Here is a 27,500-nt window from a genome sequence, read left to right as displayed (position 1 = left end):
TATTCATACGTTGGTTAGAATTACAGGCGTCCGAATTTACCTAAAAATGAAGTATCAATCCGAGCGAAGAGAAGATGATTAAGAAAGTAATCTCTCCTTCGCATTACGCACGCAATGCAGTTTAATAGCGGAAAAAATTAATTCCAAGTTACGTGTACGATATTATTAGCTTATAAAGCGATGCAGTTATATTCTACTTTTAATCTTGAACAATAAAACGGTCAAAGCTAAATTACACGGCTCCGGTGTAATGGAATATTTACCATCACAGTTCGTTCCGTCGGGAGGATTGTTTTTCTCATTTTCATACTTTCTCTCAGTTTTCTCCTCCTTTTTTACATCGCGATGCCTGCTTTGATCACGATAAGACTTACGTACGTCTCGTTTCGTCGTATTTGATTATCATATTTGGCCAGGTCAAATAAATATCACTCGCCTCCTGACAACAAATCTCTCTATTCTTCTGTTTGCACTTGCAGAGATAGGAATGGCGTACTCGTATATTGGCTACATACCGTAAGTTTGTTTCAGCGACACGTGTAACATACATATAATCATGTGTGATATAAAATTGTCGGGAATATTCGATTAAATTACGTTTCTTTCTAAATTGCATAAAAAATAAAAAACGAAGGTTTATATCTTCCATACACACACGTTACGTGTGTGTGTGTGTGTCACGAGTAAAACGTGCGGATATCCTGAATCGGGATCGTAAGTATAATTTCTGCGGCTGATCGATGCGCCAAATAAATAAATTCATCAAATTACGTACGTTGGATCATAAGTATATCCTAGATCTCCTTGGCGAGGTTACGGATCGTATACGATAATCTATTTCGCATGCATTATCAGACGTATACCGTATATAAATTCTCCAGGTTGAACAGGCGTCGAGTCGAAGCCGCCGCCTGGCGTGAAGCAAATATCGACGAGAAGAAGTCAGTCAAGAAATCAGCGTGTAGCTCGACTGTAAAAACACAACTTCCGATGCCTTCGGGCACTTCTTTACGCATCGATTGTCCTTGCCTTCACGGTTTACGGATGTATTTATACCTATGCTTAATTATACATATATATATATATGTTACATTTATCGCGCCACGGATCTCTCTATTTATACAGACGATTCCTGCAAAGCTGTTTATCAAATCGCCTCGAGCTTTTCGTTAAGCGTCAATTAAAATTTGATAAGTTGCACCGTTGTGTTACTTATACATTATAGATATGACATGCATAAGTTATATTACACGAGGAAAAGCCTCGAGATTACGAACGGTTTGTCATATTTAACACACCTAATCGATTGTATGATCATTTTCAAGAGAACCGTACTTCAGAATATAGCCAAGGATTGTAGTACATTATACCGTAGGGATAGGTACGTAATATATTTTATCTCTCGGCGATCTTCAGCTTTAACAGTCAAATCGAAGATTTCACTCGAAATAAAATGAGTGTATACACATTACAGCAAACTAATCGCCGATCAATTTCGATAATGGTTAGAGTGTTTGCCAATTTTTTGATAAAATGAAGTCATTTAAATGCAAATTACACATTCGCGCGTTAAGAAACATTTACACACGGTTTATTGGATAAATTTAATCACCGAAACGACCATTTTTATTAGAGTTTATTAAAGATAGATGAGAATTGATGTTGAAAAATTATAACATTTCGTTTGTGATTATTCGTGAGCCTTATTTTCGATCTCCTTCACTTTCTATCATTTTTTTCATTCCCCAACGCCGCCGTAAACGATCGAGAACTGCACTCGCATCCGGTTTTACGACGGCAAAAATTACCGTGCCTCAGAGCACATGTAAGCGCTTTATTACGCAAATCGTTAATTCAACAAAACAATACATGCACGTTGCGCTGCAGGCTGCACTTTCCAAGTGCAGGACGCTTCGTATGCAGTTGCAGGTCACACGGAAAGGCGCGTAGAGTTGTGCCTTTGTCTTATACACTTTATACCTGGAAGGTACGAGTCAAGGGAATGCGGACGAGACAAGCTGCAGAGATAAAATAACGTTCATATGCGTGCGTCAATTGAGAATTAAAGAAAAAAAGAAACCCTGAGATCATTAACGCCTGTCTCGCGATATTATATATTAATTAATTTGTAACCTGACTGATTCCGCAACGATCGTCCTTCGTTGTCACGCTTTAAGGTTGTCCTGTATAGCTGACGAAACACGAGTTTGAAGTCAGCAACGTTATCGTGACGAAACATTGGAGATAAAAATCGTTATTTTCATAATTTTACATTTATCTTTAAGGAACTAAGATTTCGAAATACGAGTGTCTTTTGTTTTATTACGGTTTACCGAATTTCAGACAATTACAAAATCGCAAAATAACGGTTTTTTCCGCGGCAAGAATCGTTACGATTACGTTTTTCTAACTTCGACGTGACGACGAACTAAGAACGAATTTAACATTGTAGAAAGTTGTAATAGCCAATCTCCGCTACAACCGAGTAAAAGCATCGGAGAGAAAAAAGAAAATCCCAAAAGTTTCTGTCGAGGGGACGATAAAAAAGAAAAGTTTCGAGACCAGTGATCGATGTATTATACGAAGCGACCGATTGTAGCATACGAGAGACAAACTCATTCCGGCCGAAGATTTCTAGGGTATAGTTACTTATTCTGACCAACAAGATGGAATCGATCGAATTGCTCAGCTCGTTCACGTATTTTTTCATTCTTTCTTTCATTCTTTCTTCTGTTTTTGCTTTTTTTTTTTTACGAGCCACTTGAGGATACCATGTCGATAAACAGAGATCCGATATTTTAGTACCTCTCTCATCCAAAGTCGTCTCTCTGTTATATATACATATATTCTACCACCCGTGATCTTTTTTCCCCCATTATACCTAACATTTGCAATAAATTTGTATAAACAGGTATTAGATACTACATATACGAGTATAGATACTTGTTAGTAAGCAATCGAAAACCGACAAGGCGTGAAATATTTCATCAACGTATAGAATATTGGGTTAAAAACCGAATAAATAATACCGAACTACTTCGTATCGTCGAGCTCTAAAACGAATTGCACGTACGTTCAACGGTACTCGACGTTCTTGTATTCGTTTCACACGTTGCGCCGAGAGACTTTTTTTTTTTTTTTTTATCACGGATGGTTGGAAATTTGCATGTGTAATAACGACTTGTTGACTGATAATTAGAAAAACGTTAATATGGTTCACTGAACCAGTTTTACAATAAACTTTACCAAAATTTTCCTACAACACGTTTCAAATCGGTGATAATTTTTTGCAAATTTAGATTCAAGTTTGATTAACACGGAGTTGTTAAAAAGTGTATAGGTATTATATGCTGCAGCTAATCGTGTATCTAATATAGCGAGAATGATTATAAATTGGATGGTTGAGGTATCGACACGACTAAGATTAAACAAGTTAATTCTATGTATTGCAAATATGCAGAACCCCCCCCCCCCCATCACCTATATAACAATTACAAGCCAAGGTGTTTTGAGCGTGTGGTGTGGTCACGTGATCGATTCAGGAGTTTTTACGAGAATCAATTTCATACTTTCGTAAAACTTTGGATCATTGGAATTGTCGGGGAATGGACTATACTGACATAGGGCCGCACGAATATCGTACAGATTATTCGTCCGCTTAATTTACATTTTGCAAATCATTGGGTAATTAATTGATATGGTAATTTATCGGTCCTAGCTGACAAGAGCGCGCATCACAAAAAAATTCAATTTTAATGAACTTTTTACAAAGGAACGAGATTGAATTCTCGTTAAAACTTGTTGAATCGGTCACGTGACACCACCCGCGCGATTTTACGATTTTTCACCGTCGTGCCCGCTAAAAAGTTTGTTCGGGGCAAGAAAAATAAAAACTTATACTCTATGAAAAGATGAGCGTTCGTTTCGTTTACAATTTTTTTTTTTTTTTCACACCCATTTTTGAATCTGCGAAGAAACGCGTTGTAACACATCAATTATTACTTCATTCCCGACATTTATATTCCACCCAAAGATCTCGATCCATAACGACAGTATATCATCCGGGAATCTCATTCTCCTAAACTAAAAGTTCATATTAAATTATAACTGGTCTATGTTATCAGTTTGAATTAACAATGAAAAGATCGTCAGATAAACTTCTCAAACATCAACCAAAGACTTAATATTACAAGCCCGAATCTTCTTAGCGACGTAAATTGATATTACGATTGATCAAAGTATTAAAAAAAAAAATGTATTCTCAATTCTTCGTAACATGAATAAAAAAAAAAAAAAATAGCGTGTAAAAGTGAACAATCAACCGAGCGTGATCATTCGAGTAACGTAGAAAGTTCATCATTTGCCAGAACCTTTCTTTCTCGACGAAAAGAAACTTTTTACCGAAATGCCAGGTTGAAAAATCGCAAATAATTTTTTTTTTTAAAAAACACCCCATCGCACATGGAAAAGCAAAGTTGCGTGACAGCGAATGGACCGGAAATAAGTAAATAAATTGAAGAATAAAAGAAAAGCGAGGCAAACTCACCTCGTCGAGGGCGATGGATATGGCGCCGGAAATGGCCAACCCCTTGCGGTCGCTGAGCTCACCCTTGATGGCGGCGAGGTAGCCGACGGTGAGGTTGAGCGGACCCCTCGCGGCGATCTTCGGCTGCACCTTTTGCTCGCTCGTAAGAGCAAGCTGAAGGGGGGTGTCGGCGAGGAGGGAGGGAGCGGCCGCGAGGAGAAGGGCCAAAAGCACCCGAAAGCTGCAGGCTGCGATCAGCCGGGGCTGGCGACGACGGGGAGGCCTGCGGCAGCTCGTTGATGGCGGACCGGGGCGCATGGCCGCCGTCGCCACCGGTCAGCGCCTCCCACCGGCTCACCTGATCCGACGAACAAATAAAGGAACAACAAATTACTTGAATGTTGGTGGAATTGCGAAGAACGAGGTACGCCTGACCGTTGCAACGCGACATCAGTTTCCGAGGTTTGCTCAACTTTTTTAGTTAAACAAGGCTTTGACGTCGATTTATCGTTGCACGAGCGTTAAATTTTCCCGTGATTTTTTCGTCAATTTTACACCGCGAAAAGAGTGTTGGAAAAACCTACGTTCCGATAAGGCGAAATAAGGGTTTCGTATGTTTTATTATCAAATTTTAGTTGAGCCGAATGTGATTTTTTAACTGTTGACGAAACTCTGTCGACCGGTATTTGGCTCGACTTAAATTTGATAATAATAGCAGAACATTTATTTCGCCATGTCCAAATATACGTTTGTTTGTTTGCGGTAAATAAATTATTTCCTCAGTGGCACAGTCGAGGTGCGGTAAAAAATAGAAAATACTGGAATTATAAACAAACAAGCAAAAGGCTGTAAGTACCATTGATTATGCAATGAAAAAAAAAAAAAAAAAACAGTCTTTCTCAATTTTCTTAAAATTTTTCATCGCAGGCACCTACGGACTTTTGTTTAATCTTCCACGAGACGATGTTACTTGACAAATAAATTGTAATTTGATTGCACGATTTCCTCACAATTTCCAAGATTTCATATCATTTCTTAAGATTGCAAAGAGATTCCTGTGACCCTAAATAATTTCTCACAACTATAACCAATCGTCGCCTTCGTGACTACCGTTGTAGAATTTTACTTTAATGTGTATTACCGATTTCAGTATGATTTCGGGGATTACGAAATAATTTCGGACGATATTCGTCCTCGATCGCTTCGGTGAAATACCTCTTGCCTTTTACTAACAATAAACATCGTTGGATAAAAATCCACTCGTTCATGCACCTTGTACAAGAATTCTTCAGCACACGGTGCATCGTTTCACCGGATTATGCAATGTGATGTAAAACGAAACTGACGTGCGTCGCAACTTACCATACATACGTATACACACCCATGCACAGGAATAAATGAAGAAAAAAAAAGCAAGATCTGTTTGGTTTTCCCATATACATATATACTACAATGGTATCCGGCCAAATTGAGATGTAGTGGTGGGATCGTAAATCTGCGAACATTATGGACCGTATAACGTGTAACGGCTTACATTTCGAAGAGTTTCCTGCAGCCGGATCTGTCAAGAGCTAGAGGCAAGATTGCAGGCATCCGTGCAGATAAACTGTGCGAAAAATATCTTTCCAAGGGGGATAGTTTTACGGCTCTCTTACAGTCGGGGCGCGTTTACATTCGGTAAAATTGTGTACCTTACTCTCAGCTGCGTTCGGTATCCGGGACGTAATCACCGGCAATTTGTGCAGGAAACATTTGGGTGGATATATTACACATTAATAAAATACTTGGAGGTTTGTAAACAACGTCTCATCAAAGTATGATAATTTCAATGCCTTGGTATAAGCATGATTATAAATTGTTATAAAAGTTTTAGATATTGCAAACATTGGGGGAAAACCCGTGTCTTGTGTTAAAGGAAAAAAAAGAAAATCGATACTGCTGACCACACGATGAGATTTTTTTGCCATCTCGTGTCATAACAATTCTATAATACGTTCCCTGAGATCGTTCGGAAGATAACGCATAACAGCTTTCGTGTTATCGTAACTGACAGCCGCTGGATTATAGCTTTTTCACAGGATGTAACATACATGTAGTATTGATTTATTATATTCATATATACCTGTTACAGCATCTTAGAGTGAGAGAAAAAAAACAATTTGTTAATCTACGTATTTCTCCTGTAACTCAGTTTTCTGTACTCGCTGTGCGAACTGAAAAGTCACGAAAAAGTTACTCGAAATTTATACGTTCAACGTGTTTGAACTTCTGCAGATACGTGTAGAAATTTTCATTCGGCGAACGACTTGAAACCAAAAATACAAACGTGTACAGAGTTGGGGAAAAATTGTTTTTCTCGTGCCAAAAATTTCAAGCAAATATATTACATCGTTCGTAAAATAACCCGACGCAAAAGGAATGGGAAAAAAAATCTGCTGCTTTCGATTTTCGTCTCTTTCGGTAGAGATGTTGTTTTTCCTAATTTTTATAAAATCTTTTGTTGTCCCGATACATTTTGTAAACATGATTTATATACATATGTATATTTCTTTCCAATTTATACCTGTAGTACATACGGTAAAATCGATTCCTGAATACGCAGAATTATGTTTCTAGATTTGTAAAAAAAACTTTTCCCTCGTGATTTATAAATTGTAGCAAAACAAAACGAGGTGCCTTCTAAGCATATCCGAGAATACAAAGCCCTGCAAAGCCGGCGTCAATCCGACGCCGAGCATCCCGACGCGACGCGACGTCTCAAAAACGAGAATCCGAGGCTGACCGCCGACCCTAAAAGAGATAATATCGGGCATCGGGGTGAGGAAGCATGAAATTCACCTCGAGTGATTCATACAAAATGATAATTAATGACTGTAAATGGAACGATTCTCTCCTTCGAGATCCCGAGAATGCGATAATAATATGTAATCTGGACCAAGCGACGCAACGCGACGTTGATGAGAGTCTCAGGATGAGGATGGATGTCAGTGTGAGGCGCTTGGCAAGTGCGAATTACATAATCCTTGCTTTTCGTTTACCTTAGAACGGTGGTTAGCCGTCGGTTAGAACCTTGCAATGTATTAATATTACTAGTTAACATGCTTTTGACATTGGCATTAATTGACGCAGCTCAGGTACATATGTCTGTATCCATGTATATAAACGACGATGCGAGTGAGGCGTACCGCTACTGGTTAGGGGAACCTCGAAAATTAGTTTCCTTAACCTCTCTCTCTCTCTCTCTCTTACAGCTCAATGTGTTGGACGTATAAACGAGCATCATCCTCCACTAGCCAAGAAGTTGTCAGTCAATCAGGAGTATTATATTATATACACGTAGCATTAAGTCAAATATTTAACGGGCGTTCAGAATCGCCAATAAAATCAGCTGGGAATCATATTCATATTAAAATGTGAAAACGAGGATCGTATTTCAGACGGTATGGAAGAAAGTATTCAATCATTTCAAGATTACATTTATAATATGCAGAAACAATCGTGAAAGAATGAATTTAGTTGTATAATGACTGTTACAGAATAATAATAATAATAATAATAATTTAAAATGATCCGAATTTTATTATCGATACATTTTTTTTTTTATTATTTCTTCATTAAGATTGATATGTAATTGTTCGAGATAATCGTACTGCTTCGAAATTTAAGTAATCCGAGAGTTTCGACTAACAATAAGATAAAAGAGGATAATATATAATTGTGCAAGAAGAGATTCGTTTCGATTCTGCAAAGTTTAAATACTCTGCAACGTGTAGAAAACTAGAGTATCATCATTTAGTATCACCGTAAGTATCATGAATTACAGCGAATAATTCATTTCGTTTGACAGTGTAATTCAAGGGAATGAATCGAATTCATCGTATCCTTGATTTAAGGCACGGTGCTGTAGGCACACGAATGAAAATAAGATGGGGGGAAAAATTATTCATTGAACGCAATGAAAATTCATTTCCCTGATCGAAATCTTTCCTTCCTTCCTCTGGACGCGATTATCGCCTATACATATATGAACATAATGTGTGTGCGCGTGTATATTACATACAGATAAGTACGTATAACGTTTAAACGTTCATTCTTTCTACGATCGTTGCGTAAGATGCATTATAATTTCGATGTTATTTTTTTTCTTTTTCTATTCGTTTCAAGTCAAAAACGATAAATTGACTTGACTGAAAGATCAAAACTTCACGAAGGCAAATCATCGATCGAAGGTTTTCCTCATCCGTACCACCAACGATTAGAGAAATCGAAATAAAAGATAATCTTCAATAACTATTCACGTATGCATAAATGTATTTATAGTACATAAAAACTACAAACTTATGAAAACTACACACGAATTCGACTCGAGTTTACAATTCTGACTTTGTTAACAGTCCATTTAAGCAAGATAATGACGATAGTAATAAAAACAACAACAACAACAATATCGCACGGCGCGTTTAACTGTGAGCTGAAAACCACGACGCCTACATTACGGTATAGTAATAATAATAATGAGACGCCACCGCCACCGCAAATAGGCATATTATTATTTCTCCGCCAACGCACCCCGCACACTCACACAATCCTGTATAACGCGTACGTACGAATATTATATGCGTTACATGTATGTATAAACACCCGCGTCAACGAACTTGACATTTCTTCTTTTATATTTATATTTACATCAATGCTCCGTGTTTTTTCCACGCTTCAAGCTTCTTCATCATATCTATACATGTATATAACATATGTCAAATACAACATTTTCGTATATACATATCTATACGTATGTACAACATGAATATGCACATTTACTTTGTAACCCATGCGAAGCATTAGCTGTAGGATTATTATTATTATTATTATTATTATTATTTACATCGATATTATTATATGTATAATATTATAAGGCTTTCTCTGGTATAAGTTGCGCTGGGTATAACAACTTCCTAGCCATCATCAAGCTTCATCGACGCATGTAATAAAAGCTCACAATCAGCTTCGTACGTACGTATTTGTGTATAATACACGTGTAACGTACCTACACGATGAAAAGACTCACGTATGTGGCATCGCCTGCACCTTTTCACCGGCACCGTTGCATCGCAGGTTATTAACCAAGGATACATAAATCGAACGGACTTGCCTGTAATATCCTTATTATATATATATATACACACATACGCCTGGGTTCACAGATCTTCTTTCTTCGCGATGGAATATGTATAATACGTTTATACACCGATCATCGTGTTTAATAATATATATCCTCTTTCCGATGCTGTTGCAGGACTGCATATAATGATTACACGCGTGTAGAATTCGAAGCGCAACGCTTCGAGTTTCCTTATCGCTTCGCTCACGTGTTCGAATTTTCGTTAGGCAAAGTGGAAGAAAAAAAAAAAGAAAAAGAAAAAAATTCAACGAAACAAAGAAATGCAGAGAAATTTCCGAGCGGTTTTATTTTACTTTGTAAAATTCTACGATCATTACAGTGAAATCATAGGTTGCAATTAAAAAAATTGCACGATCATTGAAAATTTGAAAGGAAAAAAGCGTCGCGTCGAAAGTATTGCTACGGTAAACATATTCAAAAAGGACAAGACGAAATTGGAATATTTCCAACCGATAATTATAACGGTGATAATAATGCTTCATAATCAAGGGGTTGAGAAAAAAAAAGCCCCCGCAAATTAACCTTTGTCGATGAAAAATTTCACCGAGTGTCGAATATCGCAGAATACATACCTATTAATTAAGTATATAAAGGCAGACGTGTGTATGTATATATATATAATGGCGTACCCTTCGAGTAGATCGCGTTTTAAAATTCACACACACGCGCGCACAAAGAGAGACATCGGTGCAACACGCGCCGCGGTTGACAAAGTAGGCATATTGCGAGACGTTGCGAATTAATCCTTGGTGATATTTATAGAATAAATTTATCTTCTCCTTCTCGTGTATAATGAAGATGATAACGCCGCAGCATCGTTTAACTTTGCCACATAGTCGTTTGCCGGCCGGTTGAATAATATAATATTATAATTAAGTAGCTTATGTATTGCATTAATTATGTGCATACATACGTATACATCTATATACATATACATATGATGTATGATCTCTGCTACCGCATAGCGTTATTTATGCACAGACTCTGTCATCTTCTTGCAATAAAATTTCATTTCATCTCCCAAGATTTCGCGATTGACATTAAACCCAATATATATATATATTAAAATTTGGTTATAGGTTTATACGGTATAAATACGCGTATAACTGGCTTGAAATATTCGTCAGGCCGAGGTTTTCGGTACGGTAGGTACCTACGATATTTCTATTTCGTTGGGGGATATTTTTGGAACGATTCTGACAAAGAACAAATAAACTTACAGATAAGCGCGGCTGCGACGCGATGGCAACGCCGGCGGAAACCATTTTATAGGGAAACGGAATTATTATTGACGAGCGTCGTGAATATCGTGTGACACACGCGTGTCTTTACGTATACATATATATAAACAATATATAAACGTATATAGTAATAAGTATTGTAATTATATACGATATTAACGAGTATTTTTTGCTTTGCGAAAATTTTTTACATTACAAAGATGTGGAGTTCTAACGATGGTAGATATTGTCTTATTGTCTATATTCTTATTAACATATGACATCCCCCTCTCCGCTCAAGACTGTTTTTACATTTTTAACTCATACTTTTACTGTCATTGAATTTCACTCCTGATCCGTATTTTGTTTATGTAATTGTTTAACGTTTTACTTTACTGAAATTGTTGTCGATTATTATTCTCAACTTTTTTTTATTTTATTTGTTTATGACCGACTACGTGGTCCTCGTCATAATTTGCCAACTTTTCACAATTTCACTTGCATCGATTTGGAATTTATATACCGGTATGTAAAGGCATATATATCAATAAACTGCAGTCGAATGCGCTATTTGTACAAACTACATACCTCAATTTTATCATTGTTCTTTTATGTAAATTTATTAAACTTATGGCTGTAAAGATTTGTGTTCAAGTAATTTGACGTGATATTTTAAACAAAAACTTCCAACAATTGTGTGTAAATATATAACAGTCAATTTCCTTTAAAATTACGTTGCGTTTGGTATTATATTCTTACATAAATACATATCCGTCACGATTCTCAAGGCTGTGATTAACTTTTGTTAATATTGCACCAATCTCAACTGCCTGGAAGTCTATTTTTAAATAATCACCGTACTATTTACGTAAAATAATCTTTGCGACGATTATATGCACGTACAATCCGCTGTCCGAATAAATGTACATCCGCTGGTTGATAAAAGCCTGAAACTCAGTCGTCCGATTGACGACGCGCCATCATGGCGTCATTAAATTATCAAACAAATTGCAAGTAAAAGCTCAGGTGCGTAGCCAATGTGAATAAAAATAACCGATCGTGAATATCCCAAACTTATTTATACAATAACATACAGAAGATTCGATGAATCGCGAAAAAATTTGCCATTTATAATCGCCGAAAATTTTGCGGATGTATATTATAATAATTTCAGCCAAGCATGTACGAAACATCGATGATGATAATTATGACGAATCATGACAGATGTTGCGAAATTTCGTTAACTAATACTATTGCGTGAAACAAAGTGGATACTTTATTGTTATTGTTATTGTTATTACGATTATTGTATAATATCGACGTTTTCGCGTAAGTTTCACGTGAGCAATATTGTGTGTGGCTGGTAAACGTGAACAGATTGACTTTATTGTCAGCGCCGTGTTACCAGTACCTCGTCATCCCAGCTGCAGCTTAAACTTTGATATAATATACTGAAATTGTACGTTGATATCAGAGTCCAAACTGCACAGCATGGCACCGCATGCGCGTACACTTAACACACATAGCCATATGCATGGGTATATTTATGTCATACGCGTATAAATACCGTATAACATAGGAGGAAATTTTATAAGACGATTCATGCGTGAAAAGTAAATTTGTTCTCCTTGTTTTTTTTTTCTTTTTTCTTTTTTCCCCCACCATGGCGAAATTTCAATACAATTATTGCTCATTATTTAACACGGTACAATTTTTAGCACCCACATGCATGTATCTCGAAGAAGAGAAAAGAAGATAAATAATCGCGATCCTTCGCAGAGCATGATAGTAATCAAAAATCTGAATTTCATAAATGACGTAATAACTGTTCGTACTATAACGACGGTCTTGAATTTTGCCAAAAAAAAAAAACTGCAGAACCCAAATGATTGAATTGAAAAAATGAAGACACAATACGCATTTTGTCGAAAGAAAAAATAATCACGGAAAAATGTTTCCGTGCAATTTTGCTTTACGTAACTTTTTCCTCTAACCTTTTATATTTCTTTGTCTAATTCGATCACATCGCCGTTGCATGATAAATTTTGAAGAGATCGGTGCACGGTTTCAAAGTTTTCGCCCAATAAAATTTAAGTACGTATAAACCTTAGGATATAATAAACCGGCATAAGCTTGGCTCTAAGAGAACGGCAGAGACCCAAGATTGGTATACAAGGAAGTATACCGGCGTCAAAATTATCCCGAGATATTATAAGCGGAGAGGCATGAACACGTTTATTACACATATACGATGATATTCTTGGATACCTGCCAGGACGATCAATCCTCGATCGCAAATCGCTTTACGAGTAGAGAATATAGCTCGCGGTGTGTATTCCTGTGCTTTTACACTTCGTTAAACCATTTGAAATTTGTTTTCCCTGTTGGATTATACATGCAATGTAAGATTGTAAAATATTTCGCGGTCCGATGTGGTAAGATATATATCGATTATGTGTTAAATCTCGCCTTTCATCGCCATTAGTTTTGTTACGGTGCTACGTTTTTTCTTTTTTTTTTTTTTTTTCAAATCCGCAGCTCGCACGTAATGAATCATCTGTAACACTGTCATCATCATCATCACGATCATCATCATCATCATCGGCTTATATCACCGTCGGTGACGTCTTTTTAGTCACAAACGTCATCGCTTTTAATTTCGTGGATTCGACAGAAGAAAAATATATTAAATGCGAATTTTCAAACATTATATATATATATACGCAAGACGTAATATCATATTTTCAAGGTATGTCTTTCAACGTATCTCACAATATTCAATATATACCGAACGTTATTACAGGGAGAATAAAAATTGACACTGATCCGAATACAGTATGTAGGACAGAACAGTCATTTTTCTTTATCATCTTTATTATCAACATTCAAACGCGTACGCGTAGAGTGTTGAAAAATCTCCAACGCGACGAATAAATGTACCTACATATACATACGTATACCCATATATATACATGTATATATATATATATTTAGTAATGCAGTAATTGAAATTAATCCGACGGCGACTGCTGCAGGTTAATTGGATAACTTTGTGGACAATTGACACACTTTGGTAATTCAGCCATATGTAATACGCATATGTGTAATGTATATGCATACGTATCATGTATCTGGCAAATAGATACGTACTACACGCATTACACAAACGTGCCGTCTATTTTATATATATATACAGCCAGCTACTATAATGCAACTCCATGTATAATACGCATATACATATATAGGGCTAATATGTAAATAATTCCCACCAGCAGTCAAGTCAAACATTATTATACTAGGTTTTTCTATTGTCCGAGCAAATACGTTGCATCGCTGCAATTTAAATTAACGGGTCAAAAAAATATCGTATTTATGTTTGAAAAGAGAAGGATGGAAAATTCTTTTAAACAAATAATTGATCCGGAGCAAAGATCGAAGGTATCTGCGTGTACAAGCGAATGAGAAAGGATGCATAAAACGCATGTAATAATGTATAATAATAACGAATCGTCGAGGCTTGCGAGTTGCATTATTACATAAATATCGGAGTCAACACCCTGCGTTGAAAAGCTTGTGCGTATACCTATACCTACATGTTACACAGTTCTAAATCGCATAATATTAATAGAGGCGGAGGTTGATGGTTGCATCGACTTCTCCTCTCCGCATACTCCATACTCGGGGCACATGCGTCTCCGCATACGCGATAAGGATAAGTACGTATTAAAATAGCCGAGGCGAGTGATAAAGAGCACGCTGCATATTTGCGATACCTGATACATATAATTATATATATACTTATATATATACATTTATTTTATGTTCGACAAATTTCGTACTCGCCATTTTTACTGTTTCATCAACCGTTAACTGTATATCTACCATTTAGGAATAACCATGTCGGGGAAAAGTTTGTCGTGCTATGAATAAAAATCTGTGCACTGTACAGGAAAAATTGCCGTATAAAAATGACAGAATATTTATCGTACGATGCACAGTGTGCGAGATGTCTGATAAAACGTGTTCTCAAAGATGGCGGATAAAGCTCAACCCCCCCCCCCCCCCCCCCCCGGGTCCCTGCAACTTGAATTTACGTCCAAGAGACACCCCCAATCATTTTCAAACAAAAAAATCAATTCCGCGGAAGATTGTATTACGAACTTACTTTATTTTTATTTTTTTCATCTCCGGCTCCTGGACTATTTGCGTACGGCACCGTGTGTTTTATACATTTATACATACCTCTTCACATCCTACTCACAATCAAAGGCACGTACGTTTCTCCGTACGTATGTATATTGCAATAATACGACGGGTGTCCGGTATCTCTAGCTTTGCCCGCCTCTCCGGTATAATATTATAAATGTATGCATGTATACACATATACCTACGTTACGTACACGTATATAATAAAATATACATATATACACGATCGCGTCAGCTGCTGCACTTTTCGATTTGCATTCCTGCCGCTGCCGCAGTTCGGCACGCGGTTACACTGACCGACGACACACACATACTCGCGTATATGGGCGAGGGTATAATGCACAAGCATACGTACATGTATGTATGTATTGTTCGCGCGAAAGAATAAACGCGCGGCATATTTACGAGGAGGGGGTAAAAAGTCAGAATGGCCGACGGATCAAAGGACAAAAATGTTTAATTTCGAAAGACGCGAAAATCCAATTCGTACAATCATCAAAATGTATATATTAGTCCAAGTATAGAAAAACAAAATGTATGACAAGACAAGTCAAAACGTAGAACGGTAAAATCTAGAATCTGTACACGATTCTGTACTTTTTAAACGAGTTCTGACGATTCTAAATTTTTGCATTCTACGTTCTGAACTTCATATTTTTTCACTTCTCGATATTTCGACCGTCTACGAGAATTCACGGGACTTTATGGTTTTAAACTCTATATATAAAAATTTTCAGTTCTCCAGCACTTCGACATTGTGGTCCCCTTTTTATTTTTATTTTTATTTTATATATATTTTTTCTATATTTTTACACGTAAATTCATTCTTCGGGGAGTTTAATTTAATCTTAGAAAAAATGACACGAGAAGAAACAAATTCAAGTTGAACGATACCTAATCGTATTATCTTTGTTTTTCGACATGATCTACGTAATATTGAACTAACAATAAGAAACCAAGTCATGTCGTATGATGCACATGAAATCAGCAAATACGCGAGATAAGCAATGGAAAAAATTTGAAATTTTACGTCTGCTGCACGGGCGTGTAAAAACCGTGTATTATAGGTAAATATTATCCGTAAAGTAAGGCGATGTTATACACGTAATAACGATACGTGTGTCAGTGTGTACGAGGTGATGCAGATCGGTGGTAATAAGGATCGGTAAACATTATCCGACGGTAGAAGAACATTTCGACAAAGTTGTCGTATAAATACTGATTTCACACCGTTTATCCGTTATACCATATTACAAGGCTAAGCACGAGAGAAATTTATTGGTGAAAAATTGTTCAATTTACCTGCACAACATGGTGCGGACAGCCTCAGCAGGAAGAATGTCGAACTTGGCGTGCTACTTTGCGAGCATATCGTCGCCAAAAAGGACTCTTCTTCCCAACTGGAGCCCGAACGTCTAACCGGCACCTGAAAATATCAAAAAAACATTCTCGTCAACGATTCATAGCCTGACGAATTTTTACAAACAAACAACTAGCACAGATGAGAGCAAAAAATTTTTGGGGGAAGAGAGACGGACGTGAAAAATTCCAAGTTTTCTCTCCACTTTTTCCTCCGGCACAGATACGCCGGAAAAATCGCTCCTCGTTTAGCGTACAACAAAATTTCATTCGCATAATGGACGAACGAACGATGCGAATGGAATCTTGACAAAGCGCTCGTCACGTGGCAGATTTATTGATACGCGTAACGTCGCCGATGCCCTTAAGTAGCCCGGGGTTGAATCGAATCGTCGTTTGATTAAATTTGAACCTCGATTACGTCCCCGGGAGGCTAGATTTTTCACTCGTCGATTCCGCCGCGACGATCGTAATTCGTTTAAAACGTTTTCGGGTGGTCAGTATTCGGCAAGTAGCGCGTATGTATAATTATACTACACGGATCTCGTACGGTCAATTGTCTCGGTTCGGGGTGATGAAAAATAAAATGAATGAAAAAGTCAGTCAAGAATAACAGACGGAGTGAATTATAGGCATGTATATTTTTATTGGGTTTAAGTGTGTGCCTGCAGTGCGTATGTATAGCTGTTGTAATATAGTCGATTGAGTATCGGCACTGCAGTGTCGTACAAGTGCTTGTTTATTGATTTTGAGTGCAAATATACAAGTTAATAAATACGACTCGGATCACTGAACCAATAAACAATCTTGATTGAACTTGAAACGGAAGTGGTGTTACGATAATGCGATAATACGATCATCCGATTAGATGTAGATATGTCTTTGGAGGAGCGCGTCATTATTTGTTATTTTCTTCGTTTTCCATGATTTTTGAACAATTGTATAAGCACGTTTTTTCACCATTGCTGAAGAAGCTTCTGAAAATCATCGTTACTTTTAATTTCTTTCGTAACAGCTACAAAAGTGAAACGAAAAAATAATCGCTTCGCTGAATAAAAAATTAAAAGAAAAAAAAAATAAAAAAAAGAAGAAGAAGAAGCAATAATTATTTCACTTTGAATTGATCGAACTAGAAAAGAAAATGATCACGCGTCAATTTTGAATTTAAATACTCCATGCACGAGTGGGGAAATTTATTTCTCCTAACGTTTCCTCCTCCTAGACAGATTTGCAAAAAAATAAATCTTACTTCGAATTTTGTTCGCAACTTTCTTCTTCGCTTGTACAAATAAAAAAGAAAATAAAGAAAAAACATGTCTTCCGACCCAGATTACATTCAGTTAGTAATAATCGGATGCAGGAAGCGGTCTGAAGTGGTTCCGGACTCGTAAACGCGATCTGCATTCTCAGTGTCATGTAACAACTTACACGCACATATTATACAGCTGTTAAATACGCCGGTTAAATAATAAAAATTCTTAAGCACGGAACGAGCGATGTTTACCACAGATATACGCATAACGGGGCGCCGACGGATCGCACACGTAACATTCGCAAATGTAATAAAATGAAGAATTTTAACGGGAATTTTATAAATACTAAGAATAGTTGCGTCTACATTTTTACACACCGTGTACCTGTCGTAAAAATCCTGTAACATCTCCGCGGGTATGAAAAAAGGGAATGGAAAGCAAAAGAAAAAAAAAAAAAATTATATTCGATCGGCCGTAAAAATTCGCGTACATATAATATAACGATTCGGCAGCTAGGAATTTCGGTTAAATTGACGATGTCGAGTCGGCGGGCGCCGCGAGATTCAAACGTAAGCTAAAATTCAAAAGTAACGTGCGATAAAACATTTGGAAATGAATATATACGTATGTATGAGAGAAAGAAAAAATGTGCATGGAGAAATATACAGAAAGAGAGTAAAAGCCCGGGTTCGTTCCACGATATATAATAAATTGAACAATCTAACGCAATGTTTATTGTTCATTGCTTAAAATAAGCCTCAGCGATTTGCGATTTCTTATTACTTACGAGTCTCTCTCTTTTTCGCGTTCGACTTACAGGCGGATTATTTGGTGTTAACGGCTTTTCGAATATTTTCAAGGCACACGCGTCTTTTTTGTCTGAAAATCGTTTTTTTGCAAAATTGAGTAATTTAAAGCGATTCGGGAAACGGCGTAAACTTCTGCTTCGATCGATCAATATTTGAGCACGTGTCGTTCTCGAGAATTCAAAGAACACAATATTTCATTCTTGCAGCATGTATTAGTACCACGTGTACAGAGTTCACACGTTTTATTCTTCGGTATAAATTTTTACATTCGAAACAAAAAAACCTCTACGGTTAATCCTTCGCAATTAAGTGCGGCCAATTTCATCTGTTCGGTAAATTTTTCGCCGATAATGCGAAAGCCGGAAATAAAACGTGTAAGAAAGTCGAGTGAAGAAAAAATTGCGTTAATGTACTTCAACACCTACGAAGACATATCATATATACCTGATAATTTATTACAAACATGTCGGATGATAAATCTCGAGCCAGTTCACAGCGGCATTGTAAGAAATACAATGCTAGAAGAAATTTTGTAAAAGAAGCCGCTCGTAGCGAAATCGATTTATTTATCTGGCTATTCGGAATTCAGGAGGCATTGATAATATTTGGGATCAAGAAAGAAAAGAAAAGCAAACGGATCAGCGCAGAATTTCTAAACGCGTATAAATAATATACGTGTAAAATCGCGAGGATTAATGCTGCGGCGGTTGTATGCCGTACCTAAATAAAATTTATTGAAATATTGCAGCAGAGGTGAAGATGAAAGATTTGCTCCAACTCCACGCGTGTCTTATTATACACGAATTATTCAGGTTCCGTAACTATACCGATTATACATTAAACAAACTTCATACACTTTAGATTAAAATCAGTTTTATCTACGATTTACATAAGCAAATACCTCTGGAAATGGCTTATTAAAAAAATTCACCCACATGTAATCGATGGAATTTGTATATACAATAAGTTGTATAAATTTATGTAGTTAAGAATAATTTTGATCTCTATCAAGTATGATATGAATACACGTGTATTTAAAACAACTATGTTCAATATGGAAATTCTCAAACAACTGAAATCTAATCTGCAGCGATTTAAAATATGGTCAGAAGCAATTGATTATTAAATCCCTGTCGGTCAGCGTTCTTTTTGATTAAAATCTAACATATTTTCGGTAGAATTTGAATATACTTCAAATACGTGCACGGAAATAAGAGTAAATTTTGCTAAACCGCTTTTGCAAGGCACGATGTAATTCAATAAGATAAGCGAGTAGTGACGTGTGGGATTTGCATCAATAAACGTTAAAAACTGTTAATGAATGAATGATAAAAATCTGCAGAGTATATAATTGTGAGTGAATATTTTTTTCTCCTCTTTTAATTCCCGAGGCAACATCCGGTTTTCACGATTAAAATACCGCGATATCCTCGCATCGGCGACGACCGTAAAAAGATTGCTCACGTTTGACCGAATTCCCGTATTTCGCGGCTAAGGACGACGTCGTTTATCATTTCACCGTCTCGCGTATAAAAAGAACGGAGATGCGGTGAATGGAAAAAATTAAATATAGAAAAAACGATAACATATCACGTGCCGATACTAACAACCACAAAAAGAGTACGCGCAATAAAACTGCACATAGAGATTATTCACAAGGATGAAATTAACAACGTTGCTGTTTAAGAAAAATCATTATTTTGCACCTTTGCTAATGTCCGCAATATAATTATTTATTTACCTGATGTTTTTTGTTACGACAAAGTTGCTAACTTCAGCCTCGTGTTTCTTCTATATGTGCTGTACTGCGGTAGAAGACGAGAATGAGAAAAGGAAAAAAAAGGTAAGAACCAAAGTCAGCTGCTTGTCGAGCGATAGTCAATTATTGTAGGTAACTTGACTTTAGCTCGTGATTCGTTATCGTCACACGTACGTATTTACGAATCGATTAGGTCACGGAGTCGTTTACCACGTGGCCACATTGCCGTGTCATCTATAATATGTACTACTGCATGCCTACGTGTACATTATTAACATTACCGTCACGCGTGACATAAGCACAGCAGGAACAATAATATAGGTGTGGTTAAAATCGGCGCATACATGGGGGAAAAAAAAAGTAAATTGACAAGAATCTGGAAAAACGAAAGAAAACTCAAACAGTAAACAATAAGGATAATAATAGAGAATTACGGAGTCAGAATATCGACGACTTGTTCAAAAGAAAAAAAAAAAACGGTTGCGAGAAGAAATTGCACTATCGCGATTGCAGTTCGAGAGTGCAAAGTGCAACTTAACATGCAGCGGGCGACTGTCGACTATAGTAACATGGTTGTTGAATACAGTGTACAAATATTGTGATTCATATAAGTATGTTATAATATACAGGGTGTATATTGGAATCGAGAATTTCTAAATTCCAGGACTATCCAGGAGTTTCCGGGATAACCGATTGAAAGTAGTTAAAGATAAGTTGGTTAGGTGTTGAATGAAAATTTCTTTTATTCGAGCAGTTCAAATACCGAATGAATCGCTAAGGACTGCATGATCCGTCGTCTGCTAAAAACGTCATTGTTTATTTAACAAAAAATTTACTGCGTCAACTTTTCCAAAATAAATCGAATTATTCCAAGACTTTTCCAGGATTTGAGGATATTTAAGGAACAGTAGACGCCCTGAATGTATAGTACAAGGCCGTATAGTACCTACACGGTTGAAGAATTAAAAACAAACAACGAACAAAAAGGCACTTAAAGAAGAAGAAGAAGAAGAAGATGAAGAATAAAACGTAAAAGTAAGACGATCGCCGGCGGAAGTGGAATCGTATACTATACTAGCTGTAAATAAAAATATTTCTCCGCGTGGTCTCTTCTTCATAGACGAGCTGATCCCCCCCCTTCACCCCCGTCATCCTCCATCGAGTATTTATACGCACGCCGAGATGCGGCGTGGATTTATTTCTCTCTCTCTCTCTGTCTCTGTCTCGTGAAACCCGCCATGCGACACAGAGAGAGGAGAGGAAAGGAGCGGAAAAGGGAGCTGCGAGTGTGCGTCTGTTGGGACTCTGTAGGAGCGGCAAAAGGCGGCATGGCAGGCAGCAGTGGGACCGGTAGGTTCGGTTCGGTTCGGTTCGGTTCGGTCCGAAGCTGTTTCCTCGGCTCGACTCGACTCGGCTCCGCTCTTCGCAGACATGCTGGCAGCACTTTGGCCCCGCGTCTTTCCCTTCGGCTTCGCTCCGCGTGTCTACGACGATCCGGACGATCCTCGCCCATGCAACGCGGACACGCAATGGCGCCGAAGGAACGCGGTGCATGCCTGCCGTCGATCTTGTGCTTCTCCACCGCGACTCCGAAAATCTCACTTGTTGATCCCTTCTTTGCTCGCAGAGATACCTGCGGAATACGCTTGCCGATATTTTCTAATTAGCGATTTCGGCAGACCGACTTTTCGAGACGAGGAACGAGGACGGACGACGATAATCGCAGCTGTGACACCTTTGCACGAAAATTCCTATCTCTCCGTTTTAATATCGTTTCCTCTACAAGTTCACGCGATTCAACCATCGACGACTAAAGTCCGACTTTGTGTAATTTCACATTTTTCCGTTGACTTTTTACATAGTTGAACATTGTCAAAGATTATTAGATTTCGCGAAACGATAGCTCGTTAACCTTTCCACGAGAGTTTCTTTCGCGATCAGTCCGTCTTTCGTTTGGTATTTAATTTATCGCGTAACGCCGATACGTCTGACGCATGATCGCGAGGACGACGTAGAAAAAGGTCGTTTGACCTCTTCGACGCTTCTCTTTTTCTTGCTGCTGCGGACCGCTCGGATCTATCCTGCAGGGTAAATTGCGTGAAAAGTTTTTCCCACGGTACGATATTATTATCGATGATCGACAGACGCGGGCCGAATTCGTGACTAGCCGATAACGATGATGACTATATAATATCCAGGATGAGGCTGAAGTTGGTAACGTTAGCGTAACGAAACGTTGGTGGGATAAAAAACACTATTTTGCAATTTTCTACTGATTTAGAAGTTGCCAAGTTCTGCAAATACGAATTACTTTTGCCTGATTATAATTTTCTGCATTTCAGAGCTTCTTAAAATTATAAAATAACCACTTTTCCGAAACACGAATCATTACATTAACGTTACTAACTTCGGTCTCTCATTATCTAGTTGCGTACAACACACCGCAGCTTAATTAAGATGCATCCTGCGTTATACGTACGGAGAATCTCGACAAACCGAATATTTCCGAGACGGAAAAACTTGTGGTTCAACGATAACGCGTCCCAAGCACGGTGTGTATAAGCGAGCATTACAGGGTGGTGAAAAAATCACGTTAAAGTATATTAGAAAGATTTTTTAGTCGCTCTGCAGTTTGGATAGACAATTTTTGCAAAATTTTGGTACTCGCAATTCGCGAAGATGATGAGAAACTACAAAAGGGGAAACGCTAATTTGCGCAACTTGAGCATGACTTTTAAGATGCTGAATTTTCGGAATTCATCACGATACAATGAATATACATGTTTGAATATTTGTCGTTCCAGACTTTTTCACGAACAGAAATCATCATCGAGGAAATTGACCGATGATTCGACAGTTACACAAATTTTGCTTCGATTTATCGTTGGCGAAACTGAGAGGCATAAAATTCATCTGAATTTATATATAGCGAAAATTTCAGCACGTAAACAAGTAATCAGGTATAGGATTTGATTGAATGTTTCGTAGATAGCGTGAAGCTGTGTCAAAGATAGTAAAAATCTTCGCCTACGATTCGGGGCGATAAGAGAGAACGGCATTCGTCGTAAACTATTAATCATACCGGAGTAAGATAAAAATTGAGAATAAAAGTGTCGAAATGAGAGAGAGAGAAAAACTCTAATAGCTTCTCAAATCTTCACCGTACATCAAGTCTCGCGAAAAATTTCACGAACAATTCAGATTTCGTCGGATATAAGATAACCAGATAAGAGCGAATCTTGGGTCGAATTCAAACGTATCCAATAGCGGTAAAAAACGTGAGCGTAAGGAGCGTATGGTGAAAAAATAGAAACGAGTCACGTTGCCTGTCAAGTAAAAGTAAACTTTATCCTCGTTATACAGATTACACGTATATACTACACTGAACTATATACTTCTTATGGTTAATCTTGTTTTTTAATTAACAGCGATTTTTCGAGTCAATTACATATCGCGACGGGACACCCGGTATACTTAGAAGCAGCGATCAGGCAGCGTAACATGTAAATATATATACATATATATATATATATATACATGCTTACACTACACGTATAAGTGGTACGCGTATTACATCGAATGCAGCACGAGTCCTCTTGGTTCGAAATATAGCCGAGGTATAATCTAACAATAAGTAAAAGTCGAGGAGGCTTTTTCCACCTTTCTTTCGTCGTTCCTCTCTCTCTCTCACCTCTAGGGGGGAGGTTCATCTTGCTTTTCCGTTAGTTTTTAAGGGGATGTCGCGGTCGATTTCGACGTCGACGTAATAAAATAAGTAATAACGTGTAAGAAAATCGCAACAGCAGACGAGGTTGAAGTTGATAACGATATCGCAACAAGACGTTGAAAAGACAATGACTGTTTTCCCATTTTCAATCCATTGGAAGAAGCTTGGATTTCAAAATCTGAGCGTGTCTTCTTTTATTACGATATCCTAAACTTCGGACAATTGTAATTCTTCCTCAAGATGAATCGATACGGTAACGTTACTAACTTCGACATGCAATTTCTTCATTTCTGCTTCAAACGAAAACGTACATCGGAGTGTTTTTGTTCGGAATTGAAGTTAGAACGGGGCTGCTCAGCCCTTTTTTGCGTTTCGGATACGCGGACTTGGATATTATCGGAGATGTGTACGTCAAGTTCGAAATCGACCCCTTCAACGCACCCCTTCAAAAGACGTCCATCCAGCGATGAGAAATTACATTACTGCTCGGGGGCAGTACTCAGTATTGTTTACACGTTCTATAAATACATCACCTCTGTACCAAGAGGGGCGAGTCACGCCGAGTAACGAACAACACGCTGTCAGAGCTGCTGCTTACGCTAATTACTTACAATCGTCGTCGTTTTAATTTCGATAAGTAGCGAGCGTCGGCCGCTCTTTTGAAATTATAAAAAATTGTTGAGGATAAAAATTAGAGACATAGAGAGAGAGAGAGAGAGAGAGATGCCGACATTGATTGTGAATATGGAAGAAGGTGCGTAGAGAGAAAAATTTAAAAAGAGAAAAGCGATGAATCGATGATCTTTTACTTGTTATGCGTACCTACCGGACAACGACGAATATTCGTGTAAATACTCGAGAGACGACGAGATCGTTTACAAGACAGTCTCGTTTACCTGGAACAGCACGGGGTTGCATCCAGCATGGCAATCTTTATTATCCACTCTCGGTAATTACCACATTCTTATTATTATTTACTATTCTTATTATTATGTATAAGGTTTTTATCGATATTTTCCTCTTCCCTCTTTCGTTTCTATTATTATTTAATTACTCTTTTGAGAATCATCTGTATTAAAAAAAAAAAAAAGGCACGCACTCACATCGGTGAAACACGTATTTTATACAAGTTCCGTATCGACGATCGTGTATTGTTGTCGGTGTGTTGTACAAAACTTCGCGAGACGAAGAGAGATAAAGAGAGAGAATATAATGTCGGGGGTACAGGCGCGCACTTCTCACAATCTCAACGGAACAAAGATGCCGAACTGTTCGACTGGGTAGAGAAACAGAAGCAACGTAAAATAAATAAACAATATTAAACCAGAAAGAGACACTCTTCGGCGTTACATCGCGAAGAGCGAAGAAGACGAAGCGAAGCGTGCGGGCCGAGTGAGTCACGCTAGGAGAGGGGACGAGAGATGGGAGAAAGGAGAAGGAGAGGAGGAGAGAAGAGACGCGCTCGATTCGGAGTAAATAGAAAGACACTTCTTCACTTTGCAGTTAACGCGGCACACACGGTACGTATCGTACCGTATACGATGGCAAGGGAGGGGCAGAGGGGGTCGGAGGGGGATGTGATGGGACGGGACGGAACTGATGCGGTGTTTTCGTTATATATATACATATATATATATATATATATATATATATGTGTGTGTGTGTGTGTGTATATATATATGTATATATATTTATATGTGTCACCGTGAGAACACCGTCGGTGATTTCTACGCGTGTGTAAGTAGGCAAGGAAACTATAACCGGCTGTGGCAACCTGTCTCCTTTTTAACACAGTCACCGACGAATAACCGGGGAAAATGCGTGCGTAAACCGGCGGGCTCGACGAGCAGAGCCTGACTATTAAAGCGCTCGCAACCGCCTGTGACCAGAGGCCGCAGCATACTGAAGAAACACATGATTTCAATACCGAGAGTGCGCGGCTTCGCTGCAAGTTGGCAGCACACGCGGCTCCCGCTCTCAACTTGTCCCGCCACTTTCTAGACGCCCGGCGAACACTTGACGACGCGACGATACGGTGGCTGCTCCGTGCCGGCTGTATTTTCTTTCGCGTTCTTTAGCTTGGATGCGAGATACGTACACGCTCACACGTAAGACCGCATCTTACTGCTGTGTAAATATTTACACAAACATCTGCGCGCAAGGCGAGGAACGCGGGGAGCGTTTTTCCTACGAGGTGCCGCGATATCCCGCACCACCCTGGAGTGGCGACGAAACTTTTCAAGAAGTTAGGTAATAGGTATTCTATCCCCGTGTTACCCTCGACGTCGCGGTAAACACTCTATGTATTCTTTTTATCTTCGACACACCGCGGGCGTATCTCCTATCGAAAATGATTTTACCCGGGGGATGATGGGTCGGCATAATCTACGCCGCCATCCAGCGACAGCAGAAAATACGCCATGCCCGATTCGCCGTATTTAATTTTAAACCTCCGTTTTTTTCACATTTTTTACACGCAATCGATTCAATGTACCAAACTATCGGCGTACTGGCTTGCACCGGTTTTTCGGACCCTCATTTCCACACCATTTACCCGTTTTTAATCACCAAACTAGGTTAGGTTGCGAACCGTCGCGATATTCTCTCCCGACCTGTACGAATGTATAATCGAGAGGCTCGAAATGTGTCGCGTAAAAATTTCCAAACGAATGTGTATTTTGCGTCGGTCGGAACCACGAGCGATTTCTCTTGAACATACGCGATCGGGTAAAAATATTATACAACGCACTCCGCGAGCCGGATATCCGGCCGCGTCATCCGTACGACGCTGCTTCATTCCGCAGTTCTAATACCCGCGAACGCACGTATATATTCGCGAGAACCTTTGACTAGTCCTACGATTCCTTATTGTTAGGACAGTCATTCGTCGAGGGATGATGCACAGTTGTACGAGGATAATAATTCGCGATCAACGACCGAGCTTCGTCACCGGAATCAGCTGGAATCGCCTCGTTGTGTTTCCATATTTGCACTCGTAAACGGCGACAAAAATCCCCGGAAACTATTACAAGGGCACCTGAATTCCGAATAGCCTAACAATTAGCGGTCGATGAAGAGTGTATATTGTACAATCAAATAGTATAATTCTACATCCGGATCGGATTTGACCGTCGATCTTTTACTCTTGCATTATCGATTGAGCTTCGCATCGATCAGTTTTCAGCTGCGTCAAATCCAAAAACAAATAATCTGGAATCAATTGCCTCAATTAAGATCAATTCAATTTCAATCACAATTGCGCCGCCTTTCGATCGATTTTTACCGATTTTTTGAACCAGACTGTTTAACTGGTTCGAGCAGAGTTTTAGGAAGTAGCGAGCTTCTGTAGCGTTGAGGAATTTGAAATGACGCTAATAGTGGAATAAAAGCAGGCGAACATATGTTTGTACTTGAATCAACCAGTCTTAGCTGTGTTTGCAGGGCATGTTCAAGATCCCGTACG

General features: G+C 38.4%; 1 protein-coding gene across 3 annotated transcripts in view; it reads right to left on the bottom strand.

The window, feature by feature from the left end:
- LOC107220391 (receptor-type guanylate cyclase Gyc76C) overlaps window positions 1-25,939 on the bottom strand; it is a 57,318-nt gene extending 31,379 nt beyond the window's left edge. The window contains exons 1-4 of one of the 3 annotated variants that reach the window (XM_046730128.1): window positions 25,742-25,939; window positions 24,860-25,106; window positions 16,433-16,556; window positions 4,547-4,883 (exon numbers count right to left, since the gene is read on the bottom strand). In XM_046730128.1, the coding sequence (XP_046586084.1) occupies window positions 4,547-4,843 (297 nt within the window). In that variant the 5' untranslated portion in view covers window positions 4,844-4,883; window positions 16,433-16,556; window positions 24,860-25,106; window positions 25,742-25,939. The remainder of the gene's footprint in view (window positions 1-4,546; window positions 4,884-16,432; window positions 16,557-24,859; window positions 25,107-25,741) is intronic. The other 2 variants (XM_015658963.2, XM_046730129.1) reach the window with 2 other exon arrangements.
- Between the last annotated feature and the right edge of the window lie 1,561 nt (window positions 25,940-27,500).

The sequence above is a fragment of the Neodiprion lecontei genome, chromosome 2 (assembly GCF_021901455.1).
Source record: "Neodiprion lecontei isolate iyNeoLeco1 chromosome 2, iyNeoLeco1.1, whole genome shotgun sequence".
Taxonomy (NCBI): domain Eukaryota; kingdom Metazoa; phylum Arthropoda; class Insecta; order Hymenoptera; family Diprionidae; genus Neodiprion; species Neodiprion lecontei.
This window is presented reverse-complemented; position numbering and strand designations above follow the sequence as displayed.